Here is a 20,895-nt window from a genome sequence, read left to right on the forward strand (position 1 = left end):
GGAAGTTCAGGTGGTTCTGTGCATTCCTCAGCCTCCCCCCTCAATGGACTCTGCAGTTATCAAGCAGCCAGGGGGAGCTGCCTCTTCACCTGCTGCCCTCACATTCTGGGCTCCAGCGGCACTTGGAAACATTGCACAGACACACAGATCTGCTCACTACCCCCAGCATAGTAGGGAGAGGGGCCATGAGGCAGATTAAGAACCCTCTGCCAGAGGAGCAGCGGGGTGGGCCAAAAGGGAAGCTAGAGATCGGGCCAGTGGAGTTCCCCCCCACCCCGAGCAGGGCTTACAGCTGGGGGCAAGGGAACACATGGGACTGAGAGCTGGGCAGCTGGTGCAGGGTATGCTGCACAGGCTGGGGGAAGAATTTCTGCCTGCAAGACCACACACAGCCCTCCAGCCACCCAGTGCCCGGGGTGCAGTGCCCGGCGGAGCTGGAGAGGCTGTCGCTTCAGCTGGGCTGAGAGCAGCCACGGGTGGGGGAGGGAGGAGAGTGTGTGTTGAGTGTGGCAGTCTAGAAGGTCCTCAGTGGGCGGGGTCAGCCATCTATGTCCCAGCTGAAGAGATGGTGCTTCACCAGCATGTCCTGCACGCCTTCCTTCAGCGGCTTCTTCTCCTTCTCCTGCAGGAGGACAGGAAAGGGCCAAGAGTCACTAAGCAGCCATATGCAGGTGCCATCGGACTCTACCACTGCAGGTGGGGGAGAAGGGAAGTGACTTCTGTAGGCAGCTGCTGCCCCCCACCACTTGCTCTCTCTCCTACCAGGCCCAGCGTCTCAACCCTGCAGTCTGGTTGGGGTATGGAGGGAACAGGTAACCGGTGCTCAGGGAGACCACCTGCCCCTGGCCCTTCGCTGCTGTTGCAGCTGAATGAGTCAGAACCTTGTTCTCCAGGGGTCGAGTGCTCACTCTCCTAGCCAAGAGAGGAGGAAGCAAGCAGAAAAGCCACGCCCCTTGGGGTATGAATAAGAACTGGTGTGGGAAGAGCCTGCAGTGTGCTCCACCCCCACTAACCCCACCAGGAGGGCAGAAGTTGATCCTCTTTTCAATTTGGTGATTCTCAGGAGATTGGCAACCCACCACACTGCAGTTGAGGGGCCTCGCCCTGGCTCTGCCAGACTCAGACCCAGGCGGAGGCTGCTCCGCCGGGAAGGGACTGTTCCTTGGCTCACAGGGCAGGGAGACGACCAGGCATCAAGTTCAATGTCAATTTGCATCAAGGCCTCTTGAATAAAGTGCTGTCTGCAGCATGGGGGCTGTTCAACGTGCCAGGAAATAGGGAGGGCAGGCTACTCTTGCGGCAAGGGGGGGGGGCGGGGTGTCCAGGCCCACTCACCTCTCTCTTAATAGGAAGTTCCCAGTCCTGAGAGAGACTGAATGCAAATCTGGAGAGGACCCTGCAATACAAGGAGGCAATGGTTATGCCCTTACAAAACCATCCCTGCCATGTGACTGTAGCAGACTTGCAGCTTTTATTAGGAAAAAAAGACACACATTTCTAGCCCTCGGGCTGTGGAAAAAAGCTTGAAAACACGACCTAATTGCAACTGATGCAGAGATGTCTGCCTGAGTCTGCAGGCAGCCTGAAACAACAGTTCAGAGAGGTGTGAACTGCCCCATGCATCTCAATGGGAAGTTAACAACAACATCCACTGCTCTGGGGCCCTGCCCCCACCACCCAGCAGAGGACTACATGTGACAGGAGGAGGAGGGTGTAGCAGGCCCAGACCAACCCAATATACACTGTGGGCTTCTACGACTACTTCCCCCCACCTCTCTGGGACAGGAAGTGGGGACCCCCGCTCACCATTGCCACTCTAGATGGTGAGTGGGCCCAGAGCAAGGGGGAACCCTCAGGCACTGGAATACCTTCATTTGGCCCTGCCCTCACCCCCCAGGGCTGGGGTTCTCACCACACACACACACACACACCTTGAGAGAAACAGAGGCAGCTGAGCTCACCCCAGTGACAAACAGAAGCATGGGAGCTGATCCTCAAACCCTTCGGCAGTCAGCTAATGTTTGCCCAGCGAGGGGCGTATGGAGAGCACTGAGCCTTCTCCCCCATCCCCCAGTCCTGATGGAGAAACTGAGCGCCAGTGAGCTGGCCAAGGCCTGGCAGCGCTGGGACTAAAGTTTTGCAGGTGCTCATTCATTCCTCGACAGCTCCTCAGGGCCCCCTCCCTGAGCTCGCTTTGCCCCCTCCCCGCCCAGTCCGTACCAAACCCAGGGGGCCGGTAAAGGTGTTCATGGCAAATCCTTCGTTACAGGGCAACAGAGAACTCCCTCCATTCGATCCTGGGCTTCAGCTCCCCACAGTGCATCCCACCCATGCCCCGGCAGGCTCAGCCTCACCCAGTGGTGACTCTCCTCGTTCACACATGGCCTCTCGGCACTTGACCAGCTGAGCCCCAGTCAGGGCTGGAAAGTTCTCTCCATACAGTGTCCCATCGGTCGGGCAGTTTTGTTGCACGGTTGGAGTTTACAGTGGAACCTGCTCTCACGTCCTGACGGTGAGCAGGGTGGGGTGCAGGGGGGTGGTATCAGGAGCAAAGAAGCAGCTACATGCAGACAACTGCTGCCTCTACAAGGGAATTCACTCCCCCTGCTTCAAGAACTTCCCAAGGAGAATATGGGACCCTGAGCTGCAGCCATGGTAACACCACAGCTGCTCCAGGCCGGCTGCCAGCTCCTAGGATGGGAACCTGTTGCACTCCAGCCTGGGTGAAGGGGGATGGAAATAACAGGCCAGTGAAAGGGCAAAAGCCATTTCCAGCAGGAAGATGGGAGGTGGCAGCAGTGGCAGAGGCAGTGATGGAAGGTCTGTCCCTGACACAGGCTTGGCCTGGAGCTGGTCCCTGAGCCAGCAGCAGAGCTCCCAGGAACTGGTTCATTTCCCCTCCTTCCAGGCAGTGTTGAAGGGGACAGAAGTGCTGCGGGTGGGGAAGCCCAAGCCCAAGGCCATCTGCTGCTTCCCCTGCAGGGCAGGTGTGGATGGGGAAAGAGAGAAGCTATTCAGTTTGCTTCTGCTCTGCCACCAGACTGAAGCCAAGTTCCCCCACCATCTTGCCATCTCCGTGTGGCACTTATCGCAAGCAGCTCCTGGAAGCATGTCCCCCCCCCTCCAGCTCTGAGGCGCGGCCAGGCGGCTCTGCGCGCTGCCCCATCTGCAGGCGCCACCCCTGCAGCTCCCATTGGCCGGGAACTGCGGCCAATGGGAGCTGCGGGGCAGTGCCTGCAGACGGGGCAGCGCCTGCAGACGGGGCAGCGCGCAGAGCTGCCTGGCCACGCCTCCATGTACTACGTAGGAGCCGGTGGGGGGTCATGCCAGCTGCTTCCTGGGAGCTGCGTGGAGTGGGGCAAGCCCCCGACCCCACTCCCCGTCGGGAGCTGAGGGCCGGATTAAATGGTCTGACGGGCCAGATATGGCCGGCGGGCCGTAGTTTGCCCAGCCCTGTGCTAGACTCTGGGGAGCGTGGGTCCTTGGAGCAGTGAGGGGCTTTGGGGGTTGCTCCATTACAGCAGGCTCAATGCAAAGCAGCTAGAGGCCTGAGAGCAGCAGCCCTGTGTGTAGATGCTGCTCCCCGCACATACACTCACCAGGCCCTGCTCTTGATCAGAAAGTGAGAGCGAGTCCCATTCCCGCCAAACACAGTGTAAACAGCAGCTGCTGCTCTGGGGCATTTGGGAGGAAATCCCCATGAGTGAGGTGCAGGTCTGCTGGCAGAGCTGTGTGAGGAGGTGGGTGTGACACAAATGGTTATTGTGGCAGGTTACACAAATGGCAGCCCACCAGTCCGCTGCAGCACGACAACCAGCCGAATGCTCAATAGCGAGGGGTCTGCAAAGGCCAGGAGGGCGCTGCAGCACGTGGCTGAGCACGGGGGGGCCGTACTCACCTGAGCTCACACTTGATCTGCACCCAGCCAGGACTGCGCAGGAAGGACCAGGGATGGAACCATTTCTCCACTGTCTGCAGGCTCGAGCACAGCACCTCCAGCCACAGGTGCAGGACTTGCTCACTGCACGAAGGGAGGGGGAAGAGTCACTAGGAGCCAGGGCCGTTATCAGAGGGCAGGGTGGCCTCTCTCTCTGGGGGACACTGATTCCCATCCAGCCCCTGACCACAACCCATCAGTCTTTTCCTCTACAGCAACAGGGAGGACACCAGGGAATTGCTCCCTCAGGGGAGAGTCTGGGTCGAGTGTACCTGAAAATAAGGCACTGGCTTCTGGTGGTGGCCACGAGGGATGTAAAAGGTTAAACGGTTAACCTGTAAGCATTAGGGTTACTGTTAACCGGAACTTAACCGTTAACCCCCGCGGCTGGCCCCGGCCGCGCTGTGCCGGTGGGACACTGCCCCGGGCCGTGCTGGGTGGGCTGGAGCAGCCCTGGCAACACCGGGCCCCCAGCCCCTGCCACCCTGCTGCTGGAGCGGCATCGGTTAACAGTTAACCGATTAAACAATATAATTTTAATCGTTTAACTGGTTAACCTTTTAAACCAATATTTATATCCCTAGTGGCCACCTAGGGGAGGACAGAGCTCGGTGACTCAAGCTGTGTGGGGGGAGGAGACTAAAATAACTACTGCTTCCCAGCTTGACCCAGCTGGCTCCAAGCACCCCGCAGCCCACTGGCTGCCTCCCGAGATCCCTCCGCCCACCCCAACCTGGCCCCAGCCCCTCACCTCACCGTCCTGCCTCCTCCTCACTCCCATCTCCCAGCCCGCCCCAAGCTCATCATCGAAGCAACGCTCAAGGAAACGGGCTGAATGACTCACTTGAGTCCAACGCAGATGAGGGAGCGAAGCTTCACGTCCATCTGAGCATGTGCAGCGTCATGCGTCATGTTCACGGACTGCACTGCCTGCCGGGCGGGAGGAGGCGGTTACTACGTTCCACGGGGGGCTCCCACATGGAGAGTCGCTACAGCTACACAGCCTAGTGCACCCTTTCCCTGCAGTTCCCCTTTGCTCGGCGCCATCACAGAGCTCTCTTTACCACTCCCTGTAGGAGTCACCAGGACCACAGCTCCTGTAGCCTTCCCTACAGCGCCACCTGCTGGGAGTAGCTCTGGGCTCTTGCTGGGAGAGGCTGAGAGCAGTTGAAGGGGCTGCACAGACCAGGGGAAGGTACAGAGGTGGGTCTGGCAGGTTTGGCCTGGAGACTCCAGGAATTCAAGATTAGGTCATGTGGTGAAATCTGCAAGAATACATCCAACCAAAACTGGCAACCCTAATCTAGCCCCTGTGCGGGCAGGGCAAGGTACTCACCCGGTAAAGCAGCTCCTCTGGAGTCAGAACTTTTCCATCTTCATCCAGCCTATAAAACCAAAGCAGAGACCCAGTTTACCCCACAGAGCCATCTGCCGATTCAGGCAAGACACTATCCGGCTGGAGCGCACCCCAGAGATGGGAGCCACGCTACTCGGAGAAACACACAGCTCAGCTACTGCCACCAGGAGACTGGGGCGGGGATCCTGATGCTGGCTACTGCTCCGGGCTGAGATACAGCCACAGCCATACCACACAGGAAGTGGGGGTTTTTAGAGACAAGAACCACCTGTCAGTCCCATGTGCAGTCCAGGTCAGCATGGCTCCACTAGCAGTCCCAGGCAGGGCAGCGCAGGGCCCTGCCCATTCGGAAGAGGGAACATGTCATGGCCCAGAAGGAAAGAACGACCTTTCCAGGCGGGAGAGAGGAGTGCAGCTTTGACAAGGAGGACTTGGGGCAGGAGGATGCGAGACTGTCAGTATGACTAGAGCAGCCTCACCTGTAAGTCTTACAGAGCACGAGGCGGGAGTACACCGAGTCGAAGTCTCGTTCCACCTCCCGTCCAGCGGCCTGAGGGAAAGAGGATGTAGTCAGAGCTACAGGCCGTTGATAGCACCCCCGCCCTCACATACAGAACCTCCAGCAGCAGCACCCCACCCGCAGCAGAGTCAGGACAGACCCCAAGGTGCCCAGCAGGGAAGAAAGCCGAGAGAAGGCTGTGTTCCTGTAGTCCTGCTGGACCATAGCCCCGCTATCCCTACATCCCCTCCCCGTTGTTCCCCTGTCCCCGAGTGCCATTCTCACCTCTTCGATAAACAGCCAGGGGTGGCAGGGCCCCCCCAGCAGGGACGGCTTCTTTAACCCATGCTCAAATATAGACTTCAGTGCTGGACAGAGCGTCCCTCGGACCAAGTCTGTCACCCCCTCTGTGACCGAGTCGTCGCCAGCAATGGAGTACTGAGGAATGAAAGGAGTTAGCTCTTAGCCTCTTAGAGAGGGAGACAGCCTCCCAGAGCAGAGAGCTGTAGGTGGGGACACAGAGCCATACCTCTTCTCCAGACAGGCCTTCCCACCCAGACTCCTCTATCTCCTTTCGTCACCCACTCTAGACGCTCCCCTACCCCACTCAGAGCCGACAGCCCCAGGGACTGGAAGCTGGTGCCTGAGCGCAGAACTTGCTTTGCTGGGTTGTACCGATGTCCGGACTAGCAGGTCTGTGGGAAGCGAGGCTGGTTCCATCAAGGCTTAGCTCTTGGCAGGCCCCCCTCCACATGCTCTCACTGACTACAGCCGAAGGCTCTCTCATTCACAGAGCTAATTACTTCCCCGGCCACACACGGCGCCCAATGCAGCCCATACACCTCTCTCCGGGCAGGGACTTTAAACTGTGGGAAGCCAGGCATCCGCAGGGCCCCTGAAAGGATGCTCTTGAGGTTAACACCCAAGACTCTGGGTCAGAAGATGTGGGACTTATTTCTGGCTCTGCACAGACTGCCTGTGTGACCTTTGGCAAATCAATTCATCATTCTGTGCCTCAGACTCCTATCTGTAATGGGGAAGGATAAGAGACTTCCCTATCTCACACGGCCATCAGAGAGAGAGAGAGAGAGAGAGAGGGAGAAAGAGAGTGTGTGTGTGTGTGTGTGTGTGTGTGTGTGTGTGTGTGTGTGTGTGTGTGTCAGTCATTCACAGCTGTGAAACACAGATTCTGGGGTGGGAGGGGCTACAGAAAGATTCATATTTTGCAACATTTGCAGGATGTCACCTCTTGGGCTCTCTTTGAGCCAGACTGTGGTTGTAGGGACCTTAGTCACTGCACAAGACTCCCTCCCATCCCACCCTGTGGATCTCCATCTCCGACCATCCTGTGGGTAAACATTCGGCAAATGCCCAAGGAAACTACCACCATCTGACCACACTATTACGCTACTTCCTGCCAGCGGGGCAGAGGAAAAGTGGCATATAAACACAGATAGCCAGAAGGAGTGATGGCAGCAGGGAAGACACGCATGGGTTTTGGTAAGAAGGACAGTGGGGTTTGCAAGGTGACCTAGAAAATACAGGAATTTTTACCTCTTTGCTCCGTTCATCCAAGACCTCCACAAATTTTGCAGGAAACCAACCTACAAAGAGGAGACAAAGGGTGAGCCTGAGACATCGGGAAACCCTCACATGGACATGAATGAAAACCCAGACTGGCTGCAGGTCCTGGGGGAGGGAGGAGAAAAGAGGTGGGTTCCTGTGTGCCCTGGAGAGGCCTGTGGGCCCAGCCTGGAGAAGAAAACAAGCAGCACTGGAGCCTCTCAGTGTGTATCAGGAAATCCAAACAGCTGCAAGCCTGATGTCATCGAAGGGCATTCTCCCTACAAGCACCACAGACAGCATCAGCTCCCATGCTTCAGAGCAGCCCCCTACCCATCCTCACCCTGACTGTGAAAGTACACCTCGGTTGCTGCATCTGCTGGGAATAATGAACTTGCCTAGCAAGGAGCTGCGCCCCCACCCCTCCTCCACACCCCTCTCTCCTGCGATGTGCATTCCCAGGCAGCTCCCCAATGGGGCTCAGCAGAGCCTTTGGCTATAAGGGCAGGAACTCAAATGAAAAGCAAACCCACACGGCTCCCTGAGACAGGGAGGGCAGAGATGCCAGAGCCATCGCTGAGAGCAGCAGCATCTGTGGAACATTAGCAATTCCACTCCCCCCTCCCCCGTCTCTGGAGCCCCTCCCCCCACCTTTCCCTTAGCCCCCCCCCTCACCCACCAGCCTTGTCTGTTCTCACCTCTCAGTCCATTCAGCTCCCCCACCCAACAGTGCTCGTCCTTTTGGGATATGATCTGAAAGAACGAAGAGGAGAGATGGCAATTTGAGAGAGAGACAAACCCTGACTCACAGGGGCCATGGAACGGGAGCAAGGAGGCAAAATGGGGCTGGCACCAGTGCAGCGTCAGGCTTTCCCTCTCCACACATCCCACCCAGGACAGCTGGGAGATGGGATGCATTGCCATGGAAATAGTGTCACCTCAGAGAGAGTGAGTGTGTGCATGTGGGGTAAGGAATCACTTTCTTCTCAACCATCAGAGGTCGACGGGGGGGACTGAATGACTGAAATTCAAGTCACCAACCAACTTTCATTACAGGTGGGTGCTGCCCAGACACCAGAGACAGGAGTAACAACACCCGTAGCCGGGTTCTTTGTGGGGACTGAACCTGGGACCCTGAATCTAAAAGCATAAGCCTCTCCCATCTGAGCTACAGGACCAAGTCTACTAGCTCAGCGGCTGTAGCAGTCTCTTTATGTGTTCAGCCACTAGATGGGGCTAAAGGGCCGCTCTGGGTTAGCATGGGTTACCCAGGCACCCTGGGCAAGAGGCAGGAGTTCCTGAGGGTGGGAGAAGAGGAGTTAAATGATGATCAGCCATTGTGCCAACACCCTCCTCCCTTTTTCTTCCCCAGTGGTGGTTCTGTTGGCCCCACAATACATGGGGGTGAAAGGCTGGTTCTACTCACCATGCGGGCGCAGGACAATGCTGCCAACACAACACACCCCACATCGGACAGCTATTCAGAGCAGCAGCTTCTTGCGCTTTGATGGGCAGTGGGTTTCCCTTTCCTCCCTCCCTCGCCCACCCTGGGGTGTAAGGAGGTGGTGCCAAGGTTTCCATGCTATTGGGTGCCCTTAGATGATGGCTGGGCTGGACCAGTGACCTGGTGGCACAGAGCACTGAGCTAACTCTGATCGGAGTTCAAATCTTATCTGCCTTTCGCTCTGGGGGAGTGGGGGCTTTCTGACAGCCAGGGTGACCCACTAACCAGTTCCAGCAGGAGGCGGCAAGCGTTCCCAATGGAATTATGTGTCCTGCCTGGATCAGCCAGAACCCCCAGCCACAGACTGCATAACCAGCAACCCAGCACAGGGCTCTGGGAGGGACACCCCAGCCTGACTCCCCAGGGAGAAGGCTCTAAGGAGGATGAAACACTCGCCCCACGTGGTGGCTCGAGGTGGGTGCCTGTAACATGCCCTCTCTGAAAGGGGGCAGAGAGGGTGCATCACGCCACGGGATTCTGCCCCCCCCCCAGCCCTCGTACTGTGATGATGTCGTTCTTGCGGAAGCCCAGCTCGTCATCGTCATGGCGCTCGAAGTCCAGCAGTGCCTTGGCTCGGCGCCGGCGGTTCTGGGAACATGCCACGTAGTTTTCGTGGTCCCGCTGGTGGCTCTCCATGGTGTAATCCGGAGTCAGGTCCTGAGTTTGTGCGGAAGAGAAGCACAGAGGAGCAGTAAGAAGGTGACTAGATGTGCTAGGATGCTCCCCCATGTTCAGTACCACTCTCTGCTCCCTCCCCCGGTGGACAGATTAGCTCTGCTAGCTCCAGGATCAAGCATGGCTCCCTTCCCTCCACCTGGGACAGGCAACGTGCGACACAGAGATCCTGCCCATGGGGGATCTCCCTGAAATCCGGCAGCTCCTCCAGGGGTAGGGGGACCCAGCCTTGGCCATGCAGCACGAGGGACTCAGGTTTAGCCTTGTGCAGTGCGCCCCCACTCACAATGCTGCAGTTCTTTGGATCCACGCACTGGAAGTGCCGTGCCACCTGCAGGATCGCCTCACGAAGGTCGGCCACCAGCTCAGTCTGCTTGATGTTCTTGGCCTTCAGTGCCTCCAAATCATCCTCACCTGGGAACGTGGAACACACGGGGGTGAAGACAAAGGAAACCCCCAATCCCATGCTGGGAAAAAAGGTGGCTGTCGCCTCCCACAACCTGAGCAGAGACAATTACAACAGCTCCCTCTGGTCAAGACTGTAACCATTGCTCTGGCCCCACCTGAACATCTGGGCCCTGCTCATGGCTAACAGGAAAGGGGGCGATATGAGGGGACGGAGAGAAACAAAATACTGCATCCTGTCACTCTAAGGCCCAAGGACCTCTACGCCAAGCACACAGGAGACCAGGACTGGGGCTGGATTCAGCCTCCTTTTCCCCATGCCAATAAAGGGGAGGCCAGTAGGAGCCGGGAGAAAACAGACAGCTCTCAGCTGACACAGATGCTTGTAAGCTGTCTGACCCCATCTGAAGACGGCCAGTTGCTCAGCTCCCCCTCGCTGTCTGTGCGCTTCCTGGGCAGGGAAAAGACGGGGACTGTGTGCACTTCCTTTGCCCCTCAGGGCCCTTCCACTGCCTCCTCTCTATCCCCCTGAATGAAGGGTCTGGCCCTGCTCCCATCCAAGTCACTGTTAATACTCCCACTGACTCCAAGGGAGCAGGAGCAGGCCCTAAATGAGCCCTCATTAACCATTTCCCTGCCTGCCTTAATGTGGGGCATGTACACACCCCACCGAAGGCCCTATATTATAGGCAGCACAGGTAGCAGAGCCTACAGTAGGGTCTTATAATGGGAGCGTCACACAACCTTGTTTTCAGTTGGTTATAACTTTGCTAAACTTTAACCGTTCAATCAGGCTGAAATTTCCCACATGCCGAGGGTCTGCCTCGGGTTGAATTTTTTTGGAAAATTTCAGCAAAATTGGTTTAGCCGTTTCAAGAACAAGATCATGGGAAAATACATTTTGTCCATGTTAAAAACCAACAACCCATACCACCATTTTGTTGAGAAGCTGAGGCACCTCCCCGCTCTGGAGCAGGGATTTGAAATTTGCCTGGGGGTTGCCCTGGTGCCAGGAATGTGTCTCTTGCCATCCTCGTGAAAATCTTCTCAAATTTGGCCTCTGAAAATCTCAGTTCACAGATGCGCAGCTGAGACGTGTTCGAATTTGGTAGCTAAATTCTCCAAAGAATCTCTCTGCACTGAGCATGCTCCTATTGCCGGGATACCAGGGCTGAGCAGGACTCCCAGCTGCTGGGGGCCACCGTGGCACCAAGCACAGGAACCAAAAGCAGGGAGCCTGTCTGTCCTGTGCTCTCAGTGCTCCCCCTGGTGGCATCCAGGAGAAGGATGCAGCCTGACAGGAATGCAAAGGACAGAGGTGCTGGATTTGTGGGTGATGGGACTGGTACTAGGAACTTGGGGGGGAAGGGAACTGTGACTGGGGCAGAAGTGTCTGTAACCACTAGGTTACACTCACCTCAGAACCTGGAATAGAATCCAGGAGTCCTGAGTCTCAACATTCCTCTGCTGTCAGAAAACAGCTGTGAAACCCACTGGCAAAATATGCACCTCATCCACCTGTAGTGCTGCCCCACACAGAGGATAACAGCCTACTACTTCTATAAGGTACTGTTAGCTCAAGTGACAGGTCTGTCTGGTGGATCAAAAGATTCTAACACCGCTGAAGAACCATGTGAGTGCCGATATGGTTTCACAAGATAAAATTTCTGATTTTTCAGTTTGCTTTTTTTAAAAAACATAGGAAATTACATACAAAAAAATAACATTAAAATAAAGTTATGTTTGCAAAATCAAGCACTGAAGATAGGAAATGCCAGAATTAAGGTTTCCTGTGCAACCTTAATTTGGCCCCCTTGTGCATATGCACCATGATTCAGTCTTTAATCTCATGATCACTACGCTTATTTCCACAGGACCTCTGCTCCATTCAGTGCACTAAATGGACACAGTGCTCAGGAAATTAATGAGGGTTGGGTAGTGAAAGGAGGCTGTTATCTGTAGGTTCTCTGCCTCATTTTTTGAGGCTGTTGAAAGGTGGGTAGTGAATGAGGTGGGGAACTGCAGGAAAAGACTTGTGCTTAGGCAGTTTAAATGCTGCTCTGGGGAACTGGATTCTCTCCTTGCCTCTACCACAGAGTTCCTATGTGATGCTGGGCAAGTCACTTAGGGTGGGATCCACGAAGGGCCGTAGGCATTGCGATGCTAAGCGTCACGGCGCCTACCTTTTAGGTGCTGGAAAATTACAAGAACAGCATTGCGACCCACCAAGCCAAGCCAGGGGCCTGGGCTGCCTATACCATGAATGGAGACAGATAGGCACCGAAGAATGTGATCCACACAAATCAGCTCACTCGGTGGGAAGCCACCCATGCTAGGCAATGGGAGATGCCAACAAGAAAGGTGTGTGCTAAACCCTGCCCCTGCGGATGTAGTGATGCATAAATACATAAACAGTTGTAGGCGAGCGAGAGAGAGAATGGCTCTTTAGTCCAGTGGTCAGGGCACCCACCTGGGAGATGGGAGACTGAGGGGCCACGCTCCCTGCTCCAGCCACTCTTTCGTTAGCTTCCGCAGGAGAGATGGAGGGAGCCCACATCAGAATGTCCCTTAGCTCAGTGGTTAAAGGGCTCTCCTGAGAAGTAGGAGACGCCTGTTCAAATCCTTTCTCCCCCTCTGGCGGAGAGGGGGGGAATTGGACGTGGGTCTCCCACCTCCCAGGCGAGTGCTCTAGCCACTGCCCTGTAAGTTATAAGGTGGGCACTGGCACCACCATCATCAGGCTCCTCCTTTATTTTGAATGGGACCTGATCTGGTAGGTGGCCTCTGAGCATGCCTACTGGGTCGGGCCCTGCACACGACTTAGGTGGCTGAACACCTATCTCCCCTGGTTTGTGAATCACTCTGGGGCTGAGGCACAAGATATGCGTCCGGACGCCTAGCAGGAGGCAGCAGCGCACATGCCCAGAGAAAGGAACTTCGGCACCAAGGGAACAGTAGAGCTTGAACTGGGACCTAAGTACCTTTGTGAATCCCACCCTTAAACAATAACTTTTCACTAACTGTGCGTTCCTCCTTTTCTGGGTGCCTGACCCGAGACTCCTGGGGCTTGGCTACACTTGCAGATGTAGAGCGCTGGGAGTTAAACCAGCCTTCAGAGACCGCAGCAGGGAAAACGCTGCCGTGTGTTTACGCTGTCAGCTGCAAGCACAGTAGCATGGCCACATTAGCAGCTCTTGCAATGCCACAAAGAGCAGTGCATTGTGGTAGCTATCCCAGTGTGCAAGTGGCTGCAATGTGCTTTTCAAATGGGGGGGGGGGAGGGAATGGGGGAGTGTGACAGGGAGTGTGTTGTGTGCATGTGGGAGGAGAGACTGTGTTTTGGGGGGCTGAGAGCATGTCAGCATGTTGTCTTGTAAGTTCAGACAGCAGCAGACACCCCCCCCCCCCCCCCCCGCCACACACACACACTCACAACAGCAGCATTCCACACTAATGGTTGCTTTGTCCCGGAGCAGATAAGCATGCCGGCTGTCAGAAACAGAGCTTTGAAAGGGGATATCCACATTCCTACAGCTGATTCCAAAACAATGAGAAGAGTGTCCACTTGACTTCAGGGGATTATGGGACGTTTCTGGAGGCCAATCACAGCACAGTAATGCAACACCTTGTCCACACTGATGCCCGGAGGTTTCAGCCAGGGTGCAGCAAGCTTTATGTTTCTCATGGAGGTGGATTACCAGGAGTGCTCCAGCTGCAGAGTCCAGGCGCTCTAAGTGCCTTGCCAGTGTGGATACCTCAGGAGTTAGGGCGCCCGGGGCTGCTTTAATGCGCTCTATCTTGCAAGTGTAGCCAAGCCCTTGGTCTGAACTGCAGAAGTGCTGAGCACTCCCAGCTGCCACTGAAGTCAATGGGAGCTGTACTTTGAACATATAAAGCGCTATAATGCTAATCACTCTGAAGGATTAGGCTACAGACATCTCAAATTGGGCACCCAATTAGTGGATACTTTTGACATTAATGTCTTTGTGCCTGAGTTCTCCACCTGTAACATGAGGATAACACCTACTCCTCCCACAGGGGTGTTGTGGAGATAAGTTCGTTAAAGCTTGTGAAATACTCAGATGCTAAAGCGATCAACACCAGAGAAAAGCCCGTAAGGAAATTAATAACTCTATCTTCAGAGCAGGGTTTGAATAGTGTGCAGTAAATAAAGCCCGGGACACACACAGACCAATGAGGAGAAAACAAAATATTGAATATCTGCTCAATCAAGTGAGCACCATCCATTCTGTGTACTGAATAAGGCAGGGTCGTGTGATGATTGTACATGATCCTGTAATTCAAAACTGTATCATAATGCATATGCACAAGGGGCCCAGATTTAAGTTGCACAGGTAACATTCATTCTGCCATTTCCTAACCAGTGAGTGCTTGACTTTGCAAACTTAACATCCTTCACTGTATTTTTTTTAAACGCAATACTGTACAAGCTTGTAGTTCCCCATTAACCTGACAAAATACTAAAGGCACTTTCCTCAGCAAGGCCAACACAACACGAGTTCAGAGTTTCACAACCAGGTCATTCTGGAGACACGATGAGCCAGGAGAAAAGTCAGGATAACTTTCAAGAAATTAATGACGGGGGAAACATTTTGGCCCTAAAAACACCATTCCTAATTTTTTTCCAATCTTCCCCCCCACCCAAAAATCTGCCCTGGAATAAGATATCGTACTTTCTGGAGGATCTATTTCTTATCAGGGAAGTCAGCTTCTGCTACCCCATAAGGTATGTATTTTTAAATGCATGCATAATGCTACCCTTTGCTTGTGCCAATGGTTTCCTCGATGTTACATATTGGGTGAGCTAACCCGCAATGAAAATTAAAACATGAAAGTGTTCAGAGTAGAGATCTCAGACGAGGGTAGGGGGTATGGACAGTCATGGGTTGCATTTTAAGTCTCCAAAGGATACTCCTGAGGGCATTCTGTGCCAAAAAATTAAAAATTCTGCACCAAAAAATTAAAAATTCTGTGCACAGTATTATAAAATTATGCAAATTTTATTTGTCAAATAAACGTGGATGCTCCAGCATGGCATTGGGGAGCACAGGCCACTGACTGCACAGAGGTGGGAGATCACTGTGCAGCTCCCCCCACTCCTCCCCCCGGACTCAGTGGTGAGGCTGCACCCAGCCCTGACACAGCGCAAGGACCAGGCCTGTCCGAGAAACACCCTAGGGCCCTGCCCCTCCATGCCAGGTGCACCAGGTATGGGCAGGCAGGCTCAGCAAGGCAGGCTCCAAGTGTGAAAGGGCTTAGTGTGGGGGATACAGGTGTGGGTTGAGAGGGTTCTGTGTGGGGCAATCTGGGTACAGGCGGCTCAGTGGGGGATCTGGATGCACAGGGGCTTGTGGGAGGGTTCTGGGTGCAACATTAATGGGACTCTGCAGGGGGGGTGAGGGGGTCTGGGGCTCAGCAGGGGAGGTTAGAGCTCAGTGGGGGGGTCTGGGTGTGGGGAGCCTAGATGCTGGGGGAGTGGGGCTCAGTGGGGTGGGGATCCAGGTGCAGCTGGTTGGGGCTCGGTAGGGTGGCTTGTCGGGGTGGTCCAGGTGCAGAGGGAGTGGGGCTTCTCAGGTGGGGTTCTGGGTGTGGGGGGAGTGAGGCTCGGCGGGAGGGTCTGGATGCACAGGAGTTGGGCGGATGGGGGAGCAGCTCCTTGTAGTGATCCCTCCCCCTGCAGCTGAGGAGTGATGGGTGCAGGAAGCGCGTGCGGAGAAGGAGGGGGGCAGTTTGCAGAGCTTCCTACAGCTGGGGGAGGGTCCGACAGCCCCAGATGCCATGCAGGGGAAGGGGAAATCCCGTCCTCCCCAGCCCAGCCAAGTCCTCCCCAGTCCTGCCTCCTGCCCCACAATGATTTACCTCTCTGCTGGCTACCATGGGCACCCGAAGCATGCTGCTGGGGAAGGTTGTACGACCACTCTTGTGGCTTCCCTTTGCTTCCCCATCAGAAAGTCATTTTTCTGTGGGGAAGCAAAGAAATCTGCAGGGGACATAAATTCTGCGCATGCGCAGTGGTGCAGAATTCCCCCAGGAGTAAAAAGAGGGACTTTGGATATTCCTGTCCTAAATGGCTTCATATTTTGGGGGTGGCTGGACCTGCAGCAAGAAGGTTAAGGGCTAAAGATCAAAGCACGCTACTTCCTGGGCTATCAGGAAAAGTCTGCTTCTTGTTTTGGGGAGTGCAGACTCAGCAAGTTCAACTCCCTTCTCTCCTCCTCATTCAATCTCTTCCCTTGCTTTACCTTCTCTTGTTGCTGAAGGAATTTTCACCCACTCCATTTCCCTGTGCCCAACCCCTCTTCTGCCTCCAGACTATTCTTTCACCCTCCACCCTGATAGCACCATCACAACATGCAAGGAACACACTTGTCCTCACCGAAAAGCAACGAGGTGATGCCAGATTTCCTGCGCTGGGTCCTGCGCCGCACAATCTGAAGGGGGGGGGGGGGAGAAGAGTGAGACAGAGTGGACTCGTAAGGAGACATTAGAAGAACTAAACACATATAGATTGGCATATAGGGGCTAGAGTAGGGCAAGGGGATACAGCGACCATCAGCAAGTCTCTGAGGGGTGTACACTGCAAGGAGAGAGGGGAACTGTTCGGAGTGGTCCCAGACAGAATGGGCAGTAACCAAAGCACTCTGAGCAAGAGGACCAGCAGGAATGATTTCTGAGAGTGGGATCTATCAGGCTGTGGATTAATCTAAGGGTGGATGATCACCATCAGGGACACTCGGAACAGGACTGAACAAAGCACAAAAACAGCCAAACACTGGCTGGTGAGGGGGAGAACAGGAGATGACCCAGGGATCTATTGCAACACAAAATTAATTCATTCCACGGAGAGAGTGAAAGGCAGTGTTTAGTGCTTAGCCGGTTGCTGAGATTCCTCTTGCGTGGGTTGGCTGTGGCAGGTGTGGGAGGTCTGGTAGCATGGCCTCCTGGCAGTGAGAACAGTACATGTGGTCACATTCCCATCACAGTCCTAGCACTCACTCCCCCTCCCTGGGAAGGTGAGAGAAGGGAAGTTTATCATGGAGCCTAATGCAGGGTGGCCTCGTGCTAACAGAGTGTTATAAGGGTGGATGGCCAGCTAGCCCATAAGGCAGTGTCACGAAGGGGATCTACAGCCCCTAACAGCCCAGATGGGCAGGGCTCCGTGCACCCACCTTGGATAGATTATTGACAGCGGCGCTGGGGTTGAGCAGCTGCCCTTGGTCAGCGATGAGGTAAGCCAGGTGCTTGCGGCGCTGGGTCTCCACTGCCATGTCTGTCAGTGAGCCAGCGACGCGCATGGCCTCCCGCAGCAGCACCTCCGCATCCTCGATCTGAGACGGGATGTCCGAGAGAGTGTTGAAGATGGAGGCAGAATTCTCCGACTGGATTAGCTCATCTTCCTGCGAGAATGGGGAGAAACCACGCATACACAATACGCTGAGGATGCAGTAACACTCACCAGGACTGCTAAAAGCCCTGCTTACAACACCTCAGAATGCAGTCTAGGCACGAAATTTAACCCAGGAGCAACTAGATTATTTCTTAAAAGTTTCAATAAGAAAAAGTCCAAGCTGTTTGGTCAGGAGATAGCAGCAGCATCTCACACTGCTCTAGCACTTTCATACCAAAGGATCCCACAGCACATTATACAGAAATCACTTCATCCACCACAGAAACGCAGCCACCTCAAGGTGCTGCACAATCGCCATCTTGCACCAGCAATGCTACACAAGAGAGTCACAGGATAACTTCCCCTGAATTCTGAATGGGAGAAAGTTTAGGGTAATCACCCAAATTAAATATGGCCACGACAACAGGGCTTGTGTGAACAGCACCAAAGGATCTTTTATCATCCCCAAATGGTCAGCAACTTGGTTTGACATCTCCATCCAAAGATAGTAAAAAACCAAGAACTCTCCGGAGCCAGGGAGGGCAGGACAAGTCTCCAGTCTGTGTTACTCTGGGCTCAGGAGTCAGGGGGGTGTAGCAAATGAGGGAGGGTGATGGTGAGACATGGGGAGTGGAGGTGAGGGGAAAAAGAGCAGGAAAGGGAAGCCATCTTCTTGACTGAGTCTCCCAAATCTCAAACAATGGATTGCTGACTGCCTTCTGCCAGGACGCCCTTCACATCCCCAGATTCTGAGGAAATCAAGATGGCAGCTCTCGCTCTCCCCAAAGTGAACTCCTGAACCAGATACAACCAGGGGGTACAGGAGGGCCCCCCACCCCTAGAATCCTCCTCGTTCCTGAAGAGAAAGCCAGGGTGCTAGAAATCAGGGCACAGGAGGTGGTTGTTACCTTCATACTGAGCATGCCCAGTGTGACCTGGAAGAGCACCAGCGAACCCTGGTAGAAGAAGAGGTCCCAGATGCGCAGCAGCAGTTTGATATGCACAACACTAGCGAAGCACGTGAGGAACCAGTGCAGGGTGATCAGGGACAGCTCTGTGTATGAAGAGACAGAAAGGGAATGTGACACAGGTGATCGGGTGACCAGAGAGGAAGAGAGCCCACACAGAACCGCCCTCCCAGCCTGAAAGGGACACCCTCAACTACTCCTCATTCCCAGGGGATTCTCCAGCCACCATGACTATAAAGGAGGACAACTCTGATGACATCAGTCAGCGCATGAACAGCTCCGGGGGACGTGGGGGGGCGGGGAGAGGCTCACATGCGTTGTGTTTAGTAAAATAAAAGTCATAGGAATAAGGCCATTTTCTTGGGACCTAAGATATGACAGTGCCCCTTTTAAACAAGACTCAATCAGAACGTCCAAAACCACATGCGACATTGTGCGCGCGTACGTACAGCCACAGCCATACACCAGGAATTCAAACCTCCCCCTCCTCAAAAGTTTAATGTCCCTCCCCGCTCCCTGTGGCCTCCAAACAGGAGAGAGGGAGAGATGCTGCATCTCCCCATCCCAGTGCTAAAGCCTCCATGACCTCCTGGGTTGTCAAAAAACCCCAAACACAAGACTCCCAGGCATTCCTGGGTGAGAAAAGCCCCCCAGTAAGTCCAGTGCAACCCTCAAACCAACAGCTTCTCCCCAAAACACAACCACAATGCTCAGCTCTGCATCGTCAAGCCCTGCAGCAAAGCAAACAGAGTATGGAGCAACAGGAATACACTGAATTCATCACTGCCACATGAACCAAGGGACACTTTACTGAGTGTATTCGGCTGGAGAGGGAGAGGGGTATTGTGGGAGCAGCCTCACAATTGTGGGTTCCTACCACATCATTTCAGTTTAAGGTGCTGTGCAGTACATAGGCCTCTCTTACACACACACACACACGCATGTACATACGCATGAGCCTGGGTCATGCCTGCAGGCTGAAAGCAGCATCCTGGGTCAGAAGTTTCAATGGCCTTAGGGGCCCCTTTACCAATATCATGCTCTTGCAGGAGCTTGTCCAGCCGTGGCAGGTACTGCACGATGAGGTGGCGTAGGACGCGCTGGTCGGTCTGCACTCCCATCAGCGTGGTGCTGAAGTAGGAGGCAGGTACCAGGTCCTCGATGATGGCGCACATCATCCAGAAGGCATCTTCCTCCTCCAAGAAGAGCAGCAGGGAAGCCGCCACCTAGTGAGAAGGAGAAGAAGAGATGTTCATTCCAAGCTTGCACTAAATGGGACATTCACTGGTGCTTAGGTGGAGTGGAACATTTCCATAGGTCTGTGTGGGAGATGGACAAAGTCCAGAGTTTAGGAGATGGAAACATCCCTCATTTCCACACCCAGGAGCTTTGCTTTGCTTTCTCCTATTGGTGGAATTTCTTTCACACGCCACCCGAAGAGATTCTTTGCTATTTCAGTCACATCAGCCGAGTCTCGTGTCAATCAAATAAACAATATCACTCTCCTGCCACAAACAGACTAGTTTAGTCCATGTGCAGAATTATTCCTTCCATTTCTCCTGCCCCGTGAAATGGCTCCATTTTGTCTGTTCCTCTGATCTAATTTGGTTCGCATGGTGCCCAGCTGCACTGCAGCTGCCTGAAATCAGCTGCGCTGACTCACCTACTGCGGAAAGAATGATCCCTAATGAAGGAACACAAAGCAGGGGCAAGTGGAATTACCATGCCGGTGCCTTGGCAGTATCCGATCTCTGGGTAAAGCCAGGCTAGTCCCCGGAGTATCCTGCGCAGTCGTGGCACCCCGATGCTGTTCATGTTGGAGAAGCAGGCGTTGCTGGGCATGGTGCGGAGCAGGTCCTTCTCGATCTGGCAAGCACCAGTCACAAACAATTGCTTCAGACTCAGCTAGTGTAATCTGCTTAACAGCCTCCTGCTCCCTTGGCCTCCCTGATGCCCTGCCCTGGCCACACACTCCCTAGCCTTCCCCACACCCTTTTCAAGTACATTTAGTGCCAGTGCAAGGTACTGGACTGGCACCATCTGGAGCCCGAAGGCCTCTGTTTACCCTCAGGACAGCACAGCCAGGGACAGAACAACTTCTCAGACACACTCTCCAAGGTACCTAAACTCTGCCTCAGAGGGATGAGAGGGGACTTCATACTTCTTGACCCATTCGGTCCTTGGTGTCCCCCCTGAGAATGGCAGCAAGAGGCCAATTAGTACAGTCTGTGCTGCTGGGGTTTGCAAAGTGGACATTTATCCACCGGGATCTGGAGTGAGGCCACCCCACCCCGCCCATTTCAGGCAGGCCACCAAATCACAATCTGATGGCAAGGGCCTGGGCTTGACTGTAGTTCGTGATTGTGAGCATAAAGGCTCCATATCACAGGCCAAATCCCCTGAACTGTTCAGTCCCTCCCTCCATCAGATGTTTTTGGTTTGTTACCCCAGGAGCTTGGCGAGTTTGGCCCAGAGATAGAGTTTGGCCATGACGGCATTACAGAAAAGAAGGGAGGGGAAGGGAGGGAGGAAATTCCCTGTCCCAGCCTTGCTGGCACCTTGAGCCCTCACGGCTCAGG

At 54.5% G+C, this 20,895-nt stretch overlaps 1 protein-coding gene across 2 annotated transcripts; it reads right to left on the minus strand.

The window, feature by feature from the left end:
- Positions 1-492: 492 nt before the first annotated feature.
- On the minus strand, positions 493-20,173 carry SGSM3 (small G protein signaling modulator 3). Of its 2 annotated transcripts, none has more exons than XM_065413002.1 (16): positions 20,039-20,173; positions 19,347-19,542; positions 18,257-18,402; positions 17,131-17,358; positions 16,338-16,392; positions 9,822-9,949; positions 9,362-9,517; positions 8,055-8,109; positions 7,348-7,397; positions 6,079-6,153; positions 5,774-5,844; positions 5,274-5,322; positions 4,782-4,867; positions 3,899-4,021; positions 1,336-1,396; positions 493-616 (listed from the first exon to the last, which is right to left on the minus strand). In XM_065413002.1, the coding sequence occupies exons 1-16, from the start codon at positions 20,156-20,158 to the stop codon at positions 539-541; spliced, it is 1,677 nt and encodes a 558-aa protein (XP_065269074.1). In that variant the 5' UTR covers positions 20,159-20,173; the 3' UTR covers positions 493-538. The 2 variants fall into 2 exon arrangements, with proteins under 2 accessions (XP_065269074.1, XP_065269066.1); XM_065412994.1 differs by having other exon boundaries at positions 6,079-6,231; positions 20,039-20,158.
- Positions 20,174-20,895: the final 722 nt, after the last annotated feature.

This window comes from Emys orbicularis, chromosome 1 (assembly GCF_028017835.1).
Source record: "Emys orbicularis isolate rEmyOrb1 chromosome 1, rEmyOrb1.hap1, whole genome shotgun sequence".
Classification (NCBI taxonomy): domain Eukaryota; kingdom Metazoa; phylum Chordata; order Testudines; family Emydidae; genus Emys; species Emys orbicularis.

Coding starts and splice junctions, on each gene's coding strand:
- SGSM3 (XM_065412994.1), bottom strand. CDS start 20,158: ATGCCCAGCAACGCCTGCTTCTCCAACATGAACAGCATCGGGGTGCCA. Junction 18,403..19,346: donor CCTGCAAGAGCATGATATTG/GTAAAGGGGCCC, acceptor CTTCATACACAG/AGCTGTCCCTGATCACCCTG. Junction 5,323..5,773: donor GTGCTCTGTAAGACTTACAG/GTGAGGCTGCTC, acceptor TTGGTTTTATAG/GCTGGATGAAGATGGAAAAG.